General features: G+C 62.1%; 1 protein-coding gene across 1 annotated transcript; it reads right to left on the reverse strand.

The window, feature by feature from the left end:
• Positions 1-315: 315 nt before the first annotated feature.
• On the reverse strand, positions 316-4252 carry PHGR1 (proline, histidine and glycine rich 1). Its single transcript, XM_036278171.1, has 3 exons — positions 4165-4252; positions 634-702; positions 316-434 (listed from the first exon to the last, which is right to left on the reverse strand). The coding sequence occupies exons 1-3, from the start codon at positions 4250-4252 to the stop codon at positions 316-318; spliced, it is 276 nt and encodes a 91-aa protein (XP_036134064.1).
• Between the last annotated feature and the right edge of the window lie 15385 nt (positions 4253-19637).

Genomic DNA, 19637 nt, shown 5'->3' on the forward strand with positions numbered 1-19637 from the left:
AGTGTGCTGGGGAAGGGGGGTCTCACACGTGCCAGCCCCTCCCCCGCCCCCGGCGTCTGTATCTCAAGTCCACGGCTGTCCCTGCAGCACAGCTTTCAACGGAGCAGAAAATACTTTCCGATGAGCCGTTTCCTGAAACAGCCCCTTGGTGTGGCTCCCACGCCTTCCGGCGCCGCTGGACAGGCTGCGGTCTAACTGCAGGCGTGCGATGGCCCACTGCTGGCTGCGGTGGCGCAGGGCTGGGGCGCTCGTGAAGGACGGTCCCGGCGCTGGGGCGAGAGGGGCTGCTCCTCCCCTGCTCCCCGCTGAGTGTCCTCAGGGGCTGTGAGCTCTCAGGGGCGCTGCGTGTCCTGGAGGGGGCGCTGCGTGTCCTGGAGGGGGCGCTGTGTGTCCTGGAGGGGGCGCTGCGTGTCCTGGAGGGGGCGCTGTGTGTCCTGGAGGGGCGCTGCGTGTCCTGGAGGGGGCGCTGCGTGTCCTGGAGGGGGCGCTGAGTGTCCTGGAGGGGGCACTGTGTGTCCTGGAGGGGGTACTGTGTGTCCTGGAGGGGGTACTGCGTGTCCTGGAGGGGGTACTGTGTCCTGGAGGGGGCGCTGAGTGTCCTGGAGGGGGTACTGTGTGTCCTGGAGGGGGTACTGTGTCCTGGAGGGGGCGCTGAGTGTCCTGGAGGGGGTACTGCGTGTCCTGGAGGGGGCGCTGAGTGTCCTGGAGGGCGTGCTGTGTGTCCTGGAGGGGGCGCTGAGTGTCCTGGAGGGGGTACTGTGTGTCCTGGAGGGGGCGCTGAGTGTCCTGGAGGGGGTACTGTGTGTCCTGGAGGGGGCGCTGAGTGTCCTCAGGGCCAAGCTGGCCACGTCCCGGAGGCACAAGGGACAGCGGGGCCTGGGTGCCTAGCGTCCAAGTCGCAGGCCCTGGCTTGCAAACCTGTCCCGAGGTCCCCGGCATAACGTTGGGCTGCCGAGGGGCCGACCGTTTCCACGCTGAGCTCTGTGGGGCGCCGTCTCCGCGGGCCGCAACCACGCAGCGACGAGTTGTCTGACAGCCGCACCCACGGGAGTCCTGGAAGGTTGAGAAGTCGATTGAACTTTGTCTCCGTGTCCTTTGCAAAGTCGTTTTAATGTCGGAGACTTAGTGTTTCTTTAGGGGAGCACCCCTCAGACCGGAGGGGCAGGCGCCGCTGCGTGTCCGCCGGCCCGATGGCGGTGGATGGGCCCGTCCACCAGGGAGCCTGGCCTCCTGCCCCGGAGTGGGCACCTCCAGGCAGTGGGTGGTCAGCTGTGCTTAGTGTCATTGGTTTCCTGGCGAGGGGACGGCAGGGGGCGTCCTGGGCGGACGCTCAGTGCACCAAAGTGCCCACCAGAGGTACCCACATGCTCCTCGCCTCTGCCCGTTCTCCACCCATGGGCCAGCAATGGGGGCTCTGGGAGCCGGAAATGGGGGCTTCGTGAGCCGGAACATGGGGGCTCCGTGAGCCAGAATGTGGGGCCTCTGTGAGCCGGAACGTGGGGGCTTCGTGAGCCGGAACGTGGGGGCTCCGTGAGCTGGAACGTGGGAGCTCTGTGAGCCGGAACGTGGGGGCTTCGTGAGCCGGAACGTGGGGGCTCCGTGAGCCGGAACGTGGGGGCTCCGTGAGCCGGAACGTGGGGGCTCCGTGAGCCGGAACGTGGGGCCTCCGTGAGCCGGAACGTGGGGGCTCCGTGAGCCGGAACGTGGGGGCTCCGTGAGCCGGAACGTGGGGGCTCCGTGAGCCGGAACGTGGGGGCTCCGTGAGCAGGAACGTGGGGGCTCCGTGAGCCGGAACGTGGGGGCTCCGTGAGCCGGAACGTGGGGGCTCCGTGAGCTGGAACGTGGGGGCTCCGTGAGCCGGAACGTGGGGGCTCTGTGAGCTGGAACGTGGGGGCTTCGTGAGCTGGAACATGGGGGCTCCATGAGCCGGAAATGTGGGCTCTGTGAGCCGGACCGTGGGGGCTCCGTGAGCCGGAAATGGGGGCTCCGTGTACCAGACTGTGGAAGCTTCGTGTGCTGGAACGTGGAGACTCCCCAGCAAGGACCAACAGCGTGTCCACTCCCGGGAAAACCTCATGTGTCTCCCCCTTTTCCTTAACACAGAGGCAATGTCTTCAGTCAAGAAAGTTCACAACCTCAGTCCCGTCTGTGGGGGACAGGGTGGCATCAAGAATAGTCTTTTTTTTATCCTCACCCGAGGATATTTTTCCATTTTTTGTACAGATAGAGTGGGAGGAAGAGAGAGAGAGAGAAACATCGACGTGAAAGGGACACATCGAGTGGCTGCCACCCGCACGACCAACCAGGGCCGGGGACAAACTGCAACCGAGGTACGTGCCCTTAGCGGGAACTGAACCCGGGTCTCTCAGGACCGCAGGCCGACGCTCTAACCGCTGAGCCACACCAGCCAGGGCTCGAGAACAGTCTTCAAAGGTCATGCAAGGGGTCCCCTGATGAGCTCGCCTCACGTGCATGGCCGCGTCCTCACCCTTCATGTGTCCGGGACGCACCCACGGGTCCCCTGTCTCCAGCCAGCTCCCCTAGGCGGGTGAGCCCAGGGATGGGGACTCACAGGACAGGTGTCCGGCTGGGATCCTGTCCTCAGAATAACCGGCCCTGCCGGATGGACCAGGTGAGGGCAGGGAGCCAGGACCCTCCACAGACACCACCCAGCTTGTCTCCTCAACTCACCAAGACGGGTCCCCGGGAGACCCCGCCCCTCCTGGCCTCGCCCTCCTCCCCTGCGCAGTGGGTGCCTCACACTCCCTGGCTCAGCCCACGCCCTCTGGGCAGGTGGGCAGGTGGGCAGGTGGGCAGGTGGCTGTGGGGGCCCAGCCGCCCGGTGCCGAGGACCCAGGGCCCACCCAGCCGCAGGGAGCAGCAGCGAGGGACGGAGGTGAACACTGCCCTTTCTCTGTCGCCCGCCCGCCATGCGACCTGCTCCCTGGTATCATCCAGGTAGATAAAAGCTGGGTCTGGCGCGACCATGTGCCCCGCTCAGCCGCACACCCGCCTGCGTTCACGGGTGGAAGGCGGCTCCTCCCGGCAGAGCCACCGCGTCTCCTGAGAGCGTTCAGGCCCTGCGCCCCCGTGGAGACCCTCACGCTGGACATTCTGCAGTGCTGGGGTGACCGCACACTCAGGGGCGGGCACGAGGCCCCTGCCTTTGCCGTGTCTGAGGTACGTCTGGCTTGAAGGACGCGTGTCCGTGGCCGGGCAGTCGGCAGCCTCCCTCCTGCTCAGGCAGATGTCATCCCCCAGGTTCTGTGGCGGAGTCTGTCTCACCGAACCCCCACGCGTCCTGGGGCGTCCTGGGGTGCTCTGGGGTGCACGGCCTCAAGGCGCCGTCTGCGAATGAAGCGTAGGGGCAGTGGTGTGTTTCCGTGGCCCTTCGGCCAGCCCCACTTACCAAGCACACGTTTGAGGTACAATTATTAAGAATCTCGGGGGACGGCAGACCTCACGGCAGGCATGGGTCCCCCGGGACACAGCCTAAGTCTCCCTCCTCAAGCAGCCCTGCCCATCCACGGGGGTCTCCAGGCAGGATGAGCCCCTCGGCACAGCCCCGTCTGTGCTCACCACCCAGAGCGGGATGAGCACCTCCTTCCCCCCGTCCAGGCCCAACACCAGGTGAGACCCTCTCTCTGACCCCTGTCCTCACCCCACATCCCCACAGGTCAGGAGGGGACAGGTCAGGAGGGGACAGGTCAGGAGGGGAGGGGACAGGTCAGGAGGGGAGGGGACAGGTCAGGAGGGGACAGGTCAGGAGGGGAGGGGACAGGTCTGGTGAGGAGGGTACAGGTCAGGAGGGGACAGGCCTGGTCAGGAGGGGACAGGTCAGGAGGGGACAAGTCAGGAGGGGACTGTCAGGAGGAGACAGGCCTGGTCAGAAGGGGACAGGTCAGGAGGGGACAGGTCTGGTCAGGAGGGGACAGGTCAGGAGGGGACAGGTCTGGTCAGGAGGGGACAGGTCAGGAGGGGACAGGTCTGGTCAGGAGGAGACAGGTCAGGAGGGAACAGGTCTGGTCAGGAGGGGACAGTTCAGGAGGGAACAGGTCTGGTCAGGAGGGGACAGGTCAGGAGGGGACAGGCCTGGTCAGGAGGGGACAGGTCAGGAGGGGACAGATGCTCAGTGTTCGGGCGTGCGGCTCAGGGCTGGCTGACCTGGGTGAGCGCTCCTGTCCCCAGGTGTGCCGCTCAGGACCCTTGCGAGGATCTCGGAGCAGAGGTGGAAGGTGCCCAGCAGGCACATGTCGCCAGGGCTGCCACCAGGAACTGGCGACACCGTCCCACTACAGGGCCGGGAGCCCCGTCAGGTGGGGAGCCTCTGGCCACGCAGTGGGTTCAGTTAGAACAGTGCTCGTCCAGGCTTCGTCCAGATCCACGGAATGAACAGGGTCAGGTGAGCCCCCCACACCAGCCCGAGACCAGAGGCAGCCCCAGACCTGTCTGGGCCCCGCCTGCTCAGACCCACCTCCGGCCCGGCCTCCCCCTGAGTCTGGAGGACCTGCTCCTGGGTGGTCAGTTGTCCAGCTGACCCCACCTTCTCCCAGACCTGCCCACACCCATAGTGGTGACTCCTAGAGACTCGGCCGCCCCCAGATGGCAGCCAGGGGGGGCCCGGGCCCCTCAGATGAGCCCTGAGAAGCAGAAATAGCTTCTGTTCCCCCCGAGCCCGGTACCCGTCGTCAGCTGCTCCTCAATCTCTCTTGTCCCAGTTTCTCTGCTCTGGGGACAGCCGGCCATTAAGAAGGGGCGGGTGGGGAGCTGAGCCGGAGTTCCGGCGGGGCGCCTCCATCCGGAGATGGGCTGGCGGCCTCGCTCTGATAGTCTGCGGCTCCATTTAGAACAGGGCCGTGTGGGACAGGTGGACCCGATTCATGGGCGCTGGGTCGGAGAGGAGGCCTGGACTAGCTGCAGAGGGTCCCCACAGATGTCCCGGCCCCCAGCTTCTGAGACCAGGTGCAGGCAGGGTTGAGCCCCTCGGAGGACAGGCTCCTCAGGCCCCCTCCCCGTGTCTGCTGTTTGCTGAGACCCCTGGCCTTGGCTCCTACACCCCCGGCCGGATTCCCGCCTGGTCACCCCGTGGTGGTCCCTCGTGGGACAGCGTGTGGCTCTCTCCTCGGAGAAGGACCCTGGTCACATTGGATCAGGGCCCAGCCTGCTCCAGTGACCCCACCTTTACATCTGCCACGAGGCTGTTCCCAGGAAGGTCACTTCCGAGGTTCTGGGGGTCACAGCTCCACCCACACAGGCACCTCCTGCTGGGCCGCCGGCCTGGGGAGGGAGCGGTTGTGGGACCTGGTCAGCCAACCCCGGGGAGGCGCCGGCGGTCCGCTGCCGTCAGGACGGTGGTGTGAAAGGGGCCGGGGACACCTTTGTCCGCTCTGAGAACGTGACCTGAGAACTCGGGGGCCGGGCCTTCCGTGCCGGGCGGGGCCTGTGCCCCCAGGAGCTTCCCCTCCAGGCTCCGGAGGGCCAAGGGCTTCTCCAAGGTCAACCTGCTGTCTGGCTGCCAGCCCGGCGCCCTCTTCTCGACTGCCCAGCCTTGGCTGCCTCCAGCCCCCCTCCTCCTGCAGGGCTCGGCTCCTGCCCACCTGGACCCCCCGGAGCCTGGACAGGGCGTCTCTCCCCCTGGACGTCAGCCTGGGAGAGCAGACAGCGATTTCGTGAAATGGATTCATGGTGACGGGGACTCGGGAGGGAGAGGAGGGCATCTCAGGATGGCTGTGACCGGGCCTTGAATCCACCCTCAGCCCCCGCTCAGGGCCAGCCCTGGAGTGTGCGACCTCACCGGTGTCCCCGCGCGCCCCTAAATCCACCCTCAGCCCCCGCTCAGGGCCAGCCCTGGAGTGTGCGACCTCACCGGTGTCCCCGCGCGCCCCTAAATCCACCCTCAGCCCCCGCTCCGGGCCAGCCCTGGAGTGTGCGACCTCACCGGTGTCCCCGCGCGCCCCTAAATCCACCCTCAGCCCCCGCTCAGGGCCAGCCCTGGAGTGTGCGACCTCACCGGTGTCCCCGCGCGCCCCTAAATCCACCCTCAGCCCCCGCTCCGGGCCAGCCCTGGAGTGTGCGACCTCACCGGTGTCCCCGCGCGCCCCTAAATCCACCCTCAGCCCCCGCTCAGGGCCAGCCCTGGAGTGTGCGACCTCACCGGTGTCCCCGCGCGCCCCTAAATCCACCCTCAGCCCCCGCTCAGGGCCAGCCCTGGAGTGTGCGACCTCACCGGTGTCCCCGCCGGGCCCCTAAATCCACCCTCAGCCCCCGCTCAGGGCCAGCCCTGGAGTGTGCGACCTCACCGGTGTCCCCGCTGGGCCCGCTGGCCTGGGGGGCGCAGAGGGAGGGGGCAGTGTCGGGGGGAAGCCACGGAGAATCCCTGCCGACCTCCGAGCCTCACCTGGGCTTCACCGCCCTCCTCCGAACTGGGGCCACAGCCGGAGTGCAGGCAGGCGGAGCCTGGGGGAGCGACTCGGCCTCGGGGGCCAGTTCTGAGAGCAGTGGGTGCCCAGCCCACGTGTGCCCAGCCGGGTGCCCGCAGAGGCCCAGCCCCGCAGGACGTGCCCGCTTCCGGGAAACCCCTTCCACTCGGGAGTCGGGTCTGCCCTCGCCAACGCCGACTCCTCCGCCGTCCGGGCCCCCGGGGGAGCGGACGCCCACCCAGACAGCCGAGCCCCTCAGCCCTTTCCCACGCGGGGCCAGTGAGCGGGCTGAGGGCCGGTTCGGGGCCTGTCCGTCTCGAGGAGCGCAGAGGCGGTCAGAGGAAGCAGCCTGGGGTCCCCACCAGCGGGGCAGGACCCTCACGCCTGGGCGGCCCTCAGGCTCTGCTTCAGGGCCCGGGAGGGGTCACGGGGCCCCTTTCTGACCTCAGGGCACCCGAGCGTCCCTGCAGAGTGGACCGGCCTCCCCGCGAGGGGCCTGGGTGGGTCGCGGGCCTGGGTGGTTCCCCCACGGCTCTTGCCTTCACGCTCTCCTCTCCTTGTGGAGAAGGAGGGAAAGAGCCCTTTGGGGTGAGCACCCCAACCTCACTCTCCAGAGTGGATGCTGACTCGGTACCCAGAGGGGTGAGGGGTGCCCCATCACCGCTGGAGGGTCAGAACCAGGCAGGCCGAGTCCAGTCACCCTCCTTTCCCTGGGCCATCAGAGGGCTGGCAGGGTCTCAGGTGGGGGGCACCCTGCGCTCCAGTCGCTGGCGTCTACCATTGGGAATGGGGGTTCCAGGTTCCCGTCCTCTCTGAAAAACCACAGCGCGGTCTGCGACTTGCGTCCAACCACAGTGCCGTCACAGTGAACCCAACGCACACCTGCGGTAGCGACTTCACAAGTGGCGGGCACCCCTGTCCTTGCTTTGGGGTGTCCTGGAGGCTGGTCCTCTGAGGGGCAGACGACCTGAGCGCCGGGGGGCGGGGGGCAGCAGTTCCAGCTCCACCTGTGTCCTTGGACGAGCCCTGCAGCCTCCTGGAGCCTCAGTTTCCCCACCTGCAACACAGCAACAACGCCCTGCCGGGCTCCCCCAGGAGTCACAGGAGCCGGAGAACCTCAGGGAACCGGGAGATCCCTGCACAGTCCCGTCCTGGGTGCGGCCCATTCCTGGGGCCGTGAGCATGGGGGCCGGCCGGGTCCTCCCTGCCTCTGGGTTCCCTGGACCACGGGAGGTGGGGGAGGAGCAGGTCCCTGGCTCCCACGCAGGGGCAGGGTGAAGAGACTCTAGAACTCATCCCTGCCTCAGGGTGACAGGCACCCTTCACCCTCCAGGCTGGGAGGCCCCACACCCCAGGGAGGCCACTGCCGAAACACCTACCTCCAGGACCCAGGGCACCCGAGACCCAGCTGGGGACATGGCCACAGCCCGGCAGCTCCTCCTCCATTGATTTTTTCTGTGGGATCCTGGAAGTCTGACAGGGTCTGCTTCTGGTGGGGCCTGGGGACGCTTGTCAGGTGCCCTCCTGGGCAAGGCCCCGGCTCTGCCTACGACCACAGGCCCGTCTGTCCCCACAGGTCTGGCTGCCACCTGTATGTCTCCCCATTCATCCCTGGGACAGTCCCCGCTAAACTGCCACCTCCTCCAGGCAGGCTTCCTGGGCCTCCCTCCCACAGGCTGTGCTTCTTTCTTTGGTGTCTAGGCCCTGGCGATGGACTTGTCTGATCAGTGTGTGTTCAGTGAGAAGTGGCTTGATCTATGCGAGGCCCTGGGGAATCTGGGAGTGAGTGAGTGAGAGAGGGAATGAGTGAGTGAGAGAGGGAATGAGTGAGTGAGTGAATGAGTGAGTGAGTGAATGAGTGAGTGAGTGAGTGAATGAGTGAATGAGTGAATGAGTGAGTGAGAGAGTGAATGAGTGAATGATTGAATGAGTGAGTGAGTGAGTGAGAGAGTGAATGAGTGAATGAGTGAGTGAGTGAGTGAATGAGTGAATGAGTGAGTGAATGAGTGAATGAGTGAGTGAGTGAATGAGTGAGAGTGAATGAGTGAGTGAGTGAGTGAGTGAATGAGTGAGTGAATGAGTGAGTGAGAGTGAATGAGTGAGTGAGTGAGTGAGTGAGTGAATGAGTGAATGAGTGAGTGAGTGAGATGAGTGATGAGTGGAATGATGAGTGAGTGAGATGAGTGAGTGAATGAGTGAAGATGGAATGAGTGAGTGAGGAATGAGTGAGTGAGTGAGTGAGTGAATGAGTGAGAGTGAATGATGAGTGAGTGAGGGATGAATGAGTGGAGTGGAGGGAGTGAATGAGTGAGTGATGAGATGAGGTGAATGAGTGAGTGAGTGAATGATGAGTGAGTGAATGAGTGAGTAAGTGAATATGAGTGAGTGAGTGAGTGAGTGAGTGAATGAGGGTGAATGAGTGAGTGAGTGAGTGAGTGAGTGATGATGAAGTGAATGAGTGAGTGAGTGAGTGAGTGAGTGAGTGAGTGAATGAATGAGTGAGTGAGTGAGTGAGTGAGTGAGAGTGAATGAGTGAGTGAGTGAATGAGTGAGTGAGTGAGAGAGTGAATGAGTGAGTGAGTGAGTGAATGAGTGAGAGTGAATGAATGAGTGAGTGAGTGAATGAGTGAGAGTGAATGAGTGAGTGAGTGAATGAGTGAGTGAGTGAGTGAATGAGTGAGAGTGAATGAATGAGTGAGTGAGTGAATGAGTGAGAGTGAATGAGTGAGTGAGTGAATGAGTGAGTGAGTGAATGAGTGAGTGAGTGAGTGAGTGAGTGAATGAGTAAATGAGTGAGTGAGTGAATGAGTGAGTGAGTGAGTGAGTGAATGAGTGAATGAGTGAATGAGTGAGTGAGTGAGTGAGTGAGTGAATGAGTGAGAGTGAATGAATGAGTGAGTGAGTGAGTGAGTGAGTGAATGAGTAAATGAGTGAGTGAGTGAGTGAGTGAGTGAATGAGTGAGAGTGAATGAGTGAGTGAGTGAGTGAGTGAGTGAATGAGTGAGTGAATGAGTAAATGAGTGAGTGAGTGAATGAGTGAATGAGTGAATGAGTGAGTGAGTGAGTGAGTGAGTGAATGAGTGAGAGTGAATGAATGAGTGAGTGAGTGAGTGAGTGAATGAGTAAATGAGTGAGTGAGTGAGTGAGTGAGTGAATGAGTGAGAGTGAATGAGTGAGTGAGTGAGTGAGTGAATGAGTGAGAGTGAATGAGTGAGTGAGTGAGTGAGTGAGTGAGTGAATGAGTAAATGAGTGAGTGAATGAATGAGTGAGTGAGTGAGTGTAGGGCTGCTGAAAGAGAACTTGGGGGTTGGGGCAGGAGAAAGGCTGGAATCGGGGTGTCCAGGAGGCTCTCTGGGCTCAGGGGTGGGGGAAGGGCCCCTTCCTCAGGACAAAGGGCAGCTGCCCAGGTCATGGGCTGGGAGCTGGGTGGAGCCGCCCCTCCGGGGCTGGGCTCTGCCTCTCTCTGCCCAACAAATAAGACATTAGTTCCCCAGCCGAGTGCTGCTTCCCCGAGTGATTTATGACCGTATTACGAAGCTCTCCAGAGGTATGGATTTTTTAATACGATTTACATTTGGGGGAAATTGATCACCGTTCCGGCTGCTCCCTTGAATGTGAAGCAGGACCACCTGCTGGTCCTGTGGCTCCAGGCCCCCCTCCGGGTCCCCGGGCAGCGGCCCGCGGGGTTCCGCTGGTGCCCACTCCGCAGACCGGACCCTGAGCCCCAGAGCCACTGAGCCTCGGGACCGGCTGGCGCTCCCTCGGGGGGGGGGGGGCTGTGCCCTCGATGCCCTAAGTCCGCGTAGCGGTGGGCGACCAGAACTCAGCAGCCGGGGGAGGACACGGGTCTCTCCAACCGGCTCAGGAAATGCTGCTCACAGATGCCGGTGACTCACTGAAGTCCCCCGGCCCCGCAGGGCTGGAGTAAACATGCCAAATAAAGGAACACTTGACCGACATCCCAGATGCAAAGTCGCTCTGGAACCTGGAAATCCCGGCCAGTGTTTTCTTCTGTTGTTGTGTTTGCAGGTAGGTGCGGGGGCGAGGCCACCGGGAAGGAGTGTTTCACTCCAAGGTGAGCTGTGAGTACGGTAGTCCCCGGAACAGGGCCTCGGGGCTGTGAGGCCTGGTGGTCAGGCTGGGTCCAGTCCAGCCCTCCCCTTCCCGACCCAGCCAGGCCGCCTGCCCAGCCCCCGAACCTGGCAAAGCCCAGAGGCTGCCCAAGCCTGGCCCGGCCTCCCAGGAGCCCCGGCAGGCTGCACGGGCACACTCCCGGGGCAGCGAGGGGCGGTGCAGGTGGGCAGAGCTGGGCCCCGCACCTGCAGGAACCACAAGTCGGGACGGGTCCTGAGAACATGGGCCTGTCTTACGGCTGACGGGCCTGCCCTCCTGCCTGGCTGGTGGGAAGGACCCCTCGAAGTTGGGGCTGTTGTAAACATTAAGCATCAAAGGACAACAAAAAACCAAACGCATGTGACATTGACATGGTGGTTGGGTGGTGGATAAACAATAAATGAAGGAAAAGTGGGAAGGAGTGGGGGAGAGAGGGGAGGAAGGGAGGAGGAGGGGTGGGGAAGAAAAGGGGTGGCAGGGGTGGGGAGGGGAGGGAGAGTTGGGGGAGGGGGAGGGGGGAGGAAGGGAGGAGGAGGGGTGGGGAAGAAAAGGGGTGGCAGGGGTGGGGAGGGGAGGGAGAGATGGGGAGGGGGAGGGGGAGGAAGGGAGGAGGAGGGAGGAGGCCGCGCCCGGGCAGCTCTGTGACCTCCTGGAGGAGAAGCAGCTGGGAGGACTCCCTGGGAAGGAGGACGTGCCTGGTGTCTATGCCTCTTGGAGCACTTTGTCCCAGAGCCAAGCAGGAGCGGACGAGACCTCGCGCAGCGGCACCAGGAGAACGTCCCGGTGTGTCCCGACCACAGAGAGAAAGGTGAGCAGGACCAGACGCGCAACCTGGGCCGGGTGGGCAGAGGCGGCAGCGTGGCCGCCTCAGCCCGTTACCCCAGAAGAGAGGGCTGTGCGCCTTCCATTCTAAAGGGACGGAAGCCCCCCTAGGGAGACGAGGCCACTGCTCGGGCCTCACCCACTGACCCGCTGCTCCCTGCAGGCTGCTGTCAGGGTGAGGCCCGCTGTCCGGCCACCTGTCCGCGTGCACAGCCACCACTCTGCCCGGGGGAATAATGTGCTGAGACCTCGAGCCGTCCAGGGCCGTGCTGAGGCTGGAGGGGGGTCCGATTCTTGTCAGGAACGAGGGAGCACGAGTGAGTAGATCCCCCTAAAACCAACAGGCTTGGGTGAGACCACTGGGGTGGCAGAGTGAGAACCCCAAATGTCCCCTCAGCAGAGCCATGGGACACGGCAACCGGTCAGGGTCAGCTTGTTACACCTCTGCACGGTGACCGGACGCTTTCAGTGACCCGAGGGGTGCTCACCGAGGAACCGAATTCCAGCGGGGCCAAAGAGGGGCACCCACAGAATGAGCAACTGGCAGGGGGACAACCATGGCTAGAGCAGACTACGTAAGGGTTGTTTTCAGCGCTACATGAATAATTCGTAACATTAGAAAAATAGGTGGTTGTGTGAGAATAAATAGGTAGGTAGGTGGGTAGGTAGGTAGGTAGGTAGGTAGGTATGTAGGTAGGTGGGTGGGTAGATGGATGGGTGGATGAATAGATAGGTAGTAAGTTAGACAGACAGACAGACAGACAGACAGGGGAATGAGATTACCGCTCTTTTCTATAGTCAAGTGTTGGACTGTCTTCAAGGTAGATGGACAATGATGGACAGAACAATAGGTCTACGAATTAATCCATACTGAGATAGATCAACCTATCCACCTACCTATCCACCTATCGATCTTCTGAGCCATTAATCCGTCTATATTGAGAGGATTCAAAACTTTATTTCAGACGAAGTTGAGAAATGTCTCCAGGAGCGACTCCACCTTCAATCCCTCTTGCCTGAAAATTCTTCCCTGAAACCTACTGGAATTTCAGAGACGAAATCACGCGGAGGTCACTGGACAGGTCGGGAAGCCTTCCTGTTTGGGTCTGTGCCCAACACGGCCGAGGCCCAGCCGCCCAGCCGGGAGCGCGTGTGTCCTGTGAATCGGACGCGGAGCTGTGCACAGTCTCAGCAGGGACAACCCCAGTTCATAAAAGCAAGTGTGTGACTAAGGAGGGTTTTTTATTATCCAGCACGAGATAATTCCCCGTGTGGAATTTAATTACAGATTAAGCCCTTAAATGATCAAATAGACATCTGAACGATTCAGAACTGTATGAAATATCTGAAAGACCAACGACTCCCCCTCCTAACAGAATGAGCGATGTGCACAAGGAGGTCGGTTCCACAAAAGTAACACTGTAACCAAAACACGATACAAAATAGTCACAGCCCAGGAAGTTAAACACGTGTCGCCCCACGCCGGAAGGCCTGAGCCGGTGCACCAAGGAGCGAGACGTAACAATGTCACCTTGACAACTCATTACCGGCGCCTGGGACCAATTTCACTACCTCTTGTCATGAGGGCGACTGAGTGGTTTATGGACTACCGTTGAGCTACTTAAAAAGAATGGGTCAGAACATCTCCAAATATCTACCAGATGCAAAAAGCGAAGTGCACACCAGGGCGTCTGCAATGCTCCGTGTGTGCTGGGAAGGGCGGGTTCGATATGTACACACCCCCAGCAACGCAGAAGCTCCCAGGCCACCAGGCAGGCAAGGAAATGTCCCGGCCGAGTCACCGAAGTCTGTTCACAGGCATCTCGGGTTTGTTTGGACCACCTTTCAATTGCTTGATCTGTTAACCACGCCGAGGTCTTCCTTTTGCCAACACAAATGCATCTGCATACACGTGCAGAAAGTATGTGTGCATCTTTGCATTTACATGGACTCATGTGCACACGCACTCACGCCCACCTCCATGAGCCTCACTGCTCGGTCTGCCCCACCCGGTGCGGATGCCCGCAGTCCCCGAGGTGTGAGGCAGCTCTGTGCCTGACCCTCCCCTCTCAGGAGCCAGGACAAGGCACCAGCCCCTGCGCCTGAGGACAGTCCGTGCGCACCAAGCACTTGGGGCCGTGCTGGCTGGGGTACTGCAGGGCAGGTGCTCTTGCCCATGTACCCTGTTGGGTGTTATGTGCACCTGGGGACCAGCAGCTTGAGGGCGGGTCCCTGTCCTCAGCGGAGTTTGTGATGCACAGGAAGGGGTGACCTCATCATTGCTCCACCCTCCTCACAGTCACGTATTGCCCAGGCACCAGCTCCCGCCATTGAATAAGGAGCAGGACTGGGGGGCGCTGCCCACCCAGATGCCCAGCCTGCCCCAGGCACCGGGGCACTGTGAGAGCGGGTGACCCAGCCGTGGGTTCTGAGAGCCACATGAGGGAAAGGAAGGAGAGATAAACAAACGAAGGCCTGCTGCGGGTGGAAATGCCCATCAGGTCCTGAGTGGGCCCGTGTGCTGGTGCAGCAATGAGTCCTCCCTCAGGGAGCCGGCACCACACTCGCCACTGGGAGGACTCGGGCTGTCACACAGGTGTCCTCGCAAATGAGTGAGGACGGGGCGGCCCGGGGTAAGGGGCCTTGTGGGGCGATGGCGTTCCCTCTCCGCAGCCACACACACGAGCGGCAGCCGGAATGAAGATCTCAGCGCCAGAACAGCACCCTAAGACCCTGGAGGGAAATGTGTTCCTGCTCACGTTCTTACTTCTCTCCCAGGACACACAGCTCAGACCCTGAAGGAACGGAACAGCGTACTTCACAGCGTCAGCATTTAAAACTATACAGCGGAGCGCCATGAATAGTAAGTAGGAGATCATTATCCAATAAAATTAATGGAGATTTTTATCTAGATTATGCAAACAACTCCAGCAAATCAACAAGAAAGAGACACGTAATGCAAACATGGGCAGAAGCTATGAACACCCAGTCCAGGAAAGAGAAGACGGAGATGCCCAGCAAACACACGGACGCAACTTAACCTCCTTCCTGCCCAATGTGCCGAGATAGCCTTAGACGCGTCAGCTTGTGAGCGGTGCATCGTGCCAAGTGTGAGGGAGTGAGGGAGGCAAGGAAGGCAGGCGGCCACGCACTGCTCCGGGGAACAGGTCCCCGACACAGCCTCTGGACAGTGGAGAGCGCCGGACGCGTTGCAAGCTAAGGCTGTGTCTGAGCTGCCGGGGCATCTCTGAGCGCTGACCCCGAACCCTCAGCCGGGAGCCATGGAGGCGGCGCAGGGGTATTCACACGCGCGATCAGTTACAGTAAACACGCGGAAAGCACCGCCGTCCGTGCCCGTCAGTGTCGGCAGGAAGGGGTGAATAAGCCAGGACACAGCCATACGCGGGACCGGTGCCCGTTTCTGTGGCTGGCCTGTGCCCGTTTCCGTGGCTGGCCTGTGCCCGTTTCCGTGGCTGGCCTGTGGCCGTTTCCGTGGCTGGCCTACAGACGTCGTCCCAGCACCATCAGACCTTGCAGTGCAGAGTGGAGGGAAAGGGGACCAGTACAGTAACACCTTTCCTGTAAAGATTAAAGAGGTGCATGTTCTGTTGGTCACCGTGCAGAATGTGGGGGAAGAAGAAAAGAGGGTGAGATAGATACAAGTGTTTTCATCCGAGGGGAAGCTTCTGGGCATGTGCAGAGGTGAGCAGGACCATTACAGGTGTGACCCCTGAAGGAAAAAGGCACCTATGAAGAGGGCACCCGGCGGCTGACCAGGATAAAAGCCGAGCCTGGCGGCCTGTCTGCACAGGGGCGTCTCCCACACCCTGCACCTCGGGGAGCAGCCTGCAGGGAACCCCCTGCCACCCGGGTCCTGCCGGAGCCAGCCCTTCTGCAGGAGCTCCTGGGATCCTGTGTCAGCCAATAGGACGGAGGTTTTCTTCAGCCAATCAGAGCTGCGTAGCTCTGACCAATCAGGACAGTGCATTTGCACCAATCAAACTGTTTGGATTCCGAGTCCTCATTTGCATGAGCACAGACCAATCAGGGACCAGGGGCGGGGACTTCTGTCCAGATAAATCAGCTCCCTGGGCTCTGGGAGCACATCTCTTTGGACCCAGGGCTGTGGGCTGAGTCCCCTGTGAGCTGAACCACCAAAGACTTCTCAGCCGAGCTGTCTCACTCTAGGTTTGCGGAAAAACTGAGCACGGTGCAGAGTTCCACGCTCCCACTCCACCCCCACAGGCTCCCACTCACCCCTTGCTTTCACACCTGCTGAAGTTACTGAGCCAGCACCGATAGTCATTGTTCGCTGAGGTCCACCGTTTACGGCCAGGTTGCTCGTCTCCGTGGCCTCTGACAAGTGCGCACTGGAGTTAGGGCCCCACACAGAGCGGTTTCACGGCCCTGAAAGTCTCCTGTGCTCTGCCTGCTCCCCCTCCCCCGCTGGCCTCGGACCCCGGCACCCACGGAGCTTCTCACCGTCCCCGTAGTTTTGCCTTTTCCAAAACGCCCCGCAGCTGGAGTCAAGGCGCGTCACCTATTCGGACGGCTTGGCCGACCTGGCCGAGCGCATCTGAGGTCTCCGCTCGCCTTTTCATGGATTTCGTCACCGAGACCATTTCACGGCCTGGAGGCCAAGTGTGTCCACCCACCGGCCGGAGGGCACGGCGGCGGCTTCCAGGTTCTGCTGAGGGCAGATAGACTGCTCTCAATGTTTACCTGCACGGCTCTGTCACAGTGACCCGTGGGTGTGTGGTTCTGGGGCTCCTGTTCAGGGGAGCAGAGCCCGGTGGGATTCCGGAGACACCTGTCTCCCCGACGTCAGGCTGGTGCTGTTTTCCGGCCACTTCAATCTCAGGGGGTCCGAGTGAGTCGCTGATTTTCAGCTTCTCTCTCCTTGAAGGAGGGGGGATGGGAGTGCCGGGTCCCGCTGGGTGGTGGAGGCCGGTCTGCGCGGGTCTCTCAGGGGGAGCGGGGCTGTGACTTCGGTGGTGTGGCCGCCCGTGGCGCTTGGTGCCCAGAGCTCCTTCCTGGGCTCAGCACTGGTAGACGTGGTCGTGTCCCTTCCCAGCAGCCCCCGGGGCTCCATGCATCATCTCGGGGTTGTTCTGCACCCCAACATCTCCAGCTCAACCCCAGCCCTCACCTCAAACTCCAGGAACGACCGCCCTTCCCTGACAGGTGCTCGGGGGGTGCTCGGTGCAGACGGGCTCGGCAAGGTGTCCCTGGGCGGCCCCGGCTCCTCTGACATTTCCAGGGGCTTTGGGCTCTGCACAAGCCTGCCCTGTATTTGAACCTCCATTTCCTTCTCTCCGCCCTTCCATGAATATTTATGGTGTAAAAAGCAAGGCCGAGCACCAGCCACCCATTCACGGCTCCATCAACACGTCCTTTGTGACGCTGACCTGGGGCACAGGACGGAGGAGGAAGGAATGTTTCGTTCTCTGTGGGGAACAAGTTTCAATGGCTTTTATTCTCCCACTTCTCTGTGACCAGGACTTGGGGAGCACAGATCGCGGGGGTGTTTGTTGCAAAATAAAAGCAGTCGGTGCACAGGGAAGACTGGGCTTCTGTGCCGTGTCCCAGGGACGGTGACCCCTCCCAGCCTCACTCATGTCCCCACCCTGACCGGGCCGCCTTCCCACCGGCCTGGTGGTCAGCACGCACTGGCCGCCAGCTCAGGCCGCCCGGGAACCACCGAGAGCAGGCCTGCTCCAGGGCTGCCGTGACCACGGCCACACATGGAGGGGCCTGAAGCTGCAGGAATTGCTCCTCCCGCAGCTCTGGCGCCGGGAGCCCAAGGCCAAGGCGTCATCACGGGACTGTGCTCCCTCCGAGCTCTGGGGAGGGCCCTTCCCGCTTCTTCCAGTGTCCGGGGGCCAGAGGCACCCCTGGGCTGGTGGGCACATTGCCCAGTCTCTGCCACCAGGGACACCTGGCTCCCTGCTCCACTCACCGTAGATGTGCGGGGACCCTTGGCAGGCCCCTTTCTCCAGCAGGAGAGAGAGGGAGCCCAGGGCAAATGCAATGGTTTTCAGCCTGGAGACAGGGGCCGGGGAGACAGGTGGTCCCACCAGCCCCCCCCCCCCATGTCGTCCCCCTGCCCCAGGGAGCCGGAGCTTTGCTGCAGGTGGACGGCACAGGTGGGCTGTGGAGGGCACTTCCGTCAGCTGCTGATGCCCATCAGCCTGCTCAGCGTGTCCCCGTGGCTCCGCGTGGCACACTCTTGTGAGTGGGACAAGGTGAAGTTAATTGTCACTAGTTCAGCAGGTGGTAGGGGTTTTGTTTCTTTGTTTTTCGCTGTTGAACATAGTCCACAGGTAGACGGCAGTGATGAGGACCCCGCTCTGTGGTCATGGCAGATAGATCCCCACCCGTGTGACTTGGGCGTGGACGTCCCCACTGACAGCCAAGAGACTCATGAAAAAGGCCCCGCGGCCGGTCAGGGTCGGGGCCAGGGCCAGGCCCGAGCCCAGGGCTGTGCGGACCCGGATGTGCGTCAGCCCGAACCCGGATGTGCACGTGGCTCAGTGTCACCGCAAACATCTACCCTGTGCCGTTCCGTGGTGACAGCGGGCGACCAAATGAGCCTCTTCCCGGGGGAGGGGTCCCCTCCACGGGTCTGGGACCCGATCGGCCCCTCTGCAAACCTCGAGGCCGGTGGCCAGCTCTACAGGTCTGAGAGCTGCGTCCTTCCGGGCCCCTGGTCCACTGGGACCCTGCTCAGCCACAGCCCGGAGCGGCGCTTTGCGGGAGCGGAGGGAGTTCATCAGGAGGTCTCGTCGGCAGGGCGGCTGCGGGAGGCCCAGGCAGCGACGGGACCGCAGCGAGGTGGGTAGAACTGGTCCCCGCGGCCGGGAGGCCACGGCAGCCCCGCAGAGCGGACACAGTATCGATGGCATCGTTCCCGGAGGGCGTGTTTCCACACCCGGGGGCGGGCGTCCATGCCCACTGACAGCTGTGGGCGCCCCTCATGCAGGACAACCATCACTCAGGTGACACGGACGTGTGTGTCCAGTGGGGCAGCCTGGACAAAGGCGGCCTGTGGTCCTTGGAGGAGGCTGGGCGGGGAGGGAGTTCCTGAGACCCTCTTTCCACGTCTGATGCCCGTGGGTGAGGCAGCAGCCTGGAGGGAGCTCGGATGGGGGGGTCCGAGCTGTGCGTCCCACCTGTGGCTGGGCAAGGCGGTGCGTGCCTCAGTGTCCCTTCGTGGATGAGACGAGCAGACACTGTTTCCTGAGTGCTCCGCCGGAGCCCGGATTTCCTTGACTGTACGAGAGACCCCTCTGTCCCTCCCCTCGGCTGTCGGGGTGTGGACCGGTCACTGTGGTGGTCTGTGGTCCTGGGGGGGACTGAGCGGAGGGAATTCCCAGATCGGCCTCCCCTGCGCTGCTCCCTCCGGGCCCAGCTCAAGGTCTGCATCAAACCCGATGCGAGAACAGCCCTGGGCCTGGCGGGCCAGAGGGGTCGAGGCTCTGGGCACCGTGAAGCCTGGTGGTCAACCTTCAGGGAGACACCCCCTTCTTCTCGGGGTCACCCGTGGTCTGACAGCACGGTGACCGGGAGGAGAGGGGGCAGTGGTGTGGCCTGGTGGATGTTGGAAGGACCCTCTTATTGACCCGTGGGACTTGTTTCTGTCAAACGCCGGTCACTGTCTGGCTTGAAGGGAGTGATGTCCCTGCGGCCCATCCACTGGCGCCCTCAGAGGGAAAGCGGCGTGAGCTCGGCCACGGGAGCTTTGGGTTCGCAAACCCCCGGTCCGCCGATGGAGCCCTCTTTCTACGTGACGACTGCGGCCTGTCTCTTTCTCTCCAGGGAGCAGCGACCTCCAGCCAGAAGGGGCTGTCGGTGACGCGCTGTGTGCCGCTTCTCAGAGTGCACTGTCTGGACGCCACGCGTGGACCCCACGGCGTGACAGGCCTTCCCTCGGCCCTGATGGTGAGAACAGCCCACGCGGCTCTAACCCAGCACCGTCGCTGGTGGGCACACTCACCATAGTCAGGGAAAAGGACACCGTCCCATTTCACATCACACCTCCAGGGAGAAGGGTGTCCGTGTCCTCGTCCTCGCTGCCGGCCGGTGGGCGCACGAACATCTCCCCAAGACAGGTGACCGAGGCTGCCCCCACTTGCCACGAGGGTATGGCCTGAAACTAAGTTATGTTGACTCCCTTTGGGACACTAGAACACAGACTTTACTCTTAGGTATTCGGAGTTCTCACCGGGCCCAGCCGCCGTGATTTTGGCTCCCGGCACGTAACCTGATGGCCCGTCTCCTGA

This window comes from Molossus molossus, unplaced genomic scaffold, assembly GCF_014108415.1.
Source record: "Molossus molossus isolate mMolMol1 unplaced genomic scaffold, mMolMol1.p scaffold_m16_p_26, whole genome shotgun sequence".
NCBI lineage: Eukaryota > Metazoa > Chordata > Mammalia > Chiroptera > Molossidae > Molossus > Molossus molossus.

Excerpts from the sequence above, each read along its gene's own strand:
- PHGR1 (XM_036278171.1), bottom strand. The coding sequence starts at position 4,252 with ATGTGCCTGCTGGGCACCTTCCACCTCTGCTCCGAGATCCTCGCAAGG. Across the intron at positions 703-4,164 it reads GGACAGGAGCGCTCACCCAG|GACACTCAGCGCCCCCTCCA; the intron begins GTCAGCCAGCCC and ends CACGCCCTCCAG. Across the intron at positions 435-633 it reads AGCGCCCCCTCCAGGACACA|GACACACAGCGCCCCCTCCA; the intron begins GTACCCCCTCCA and ends GCGCCCCTCCAG.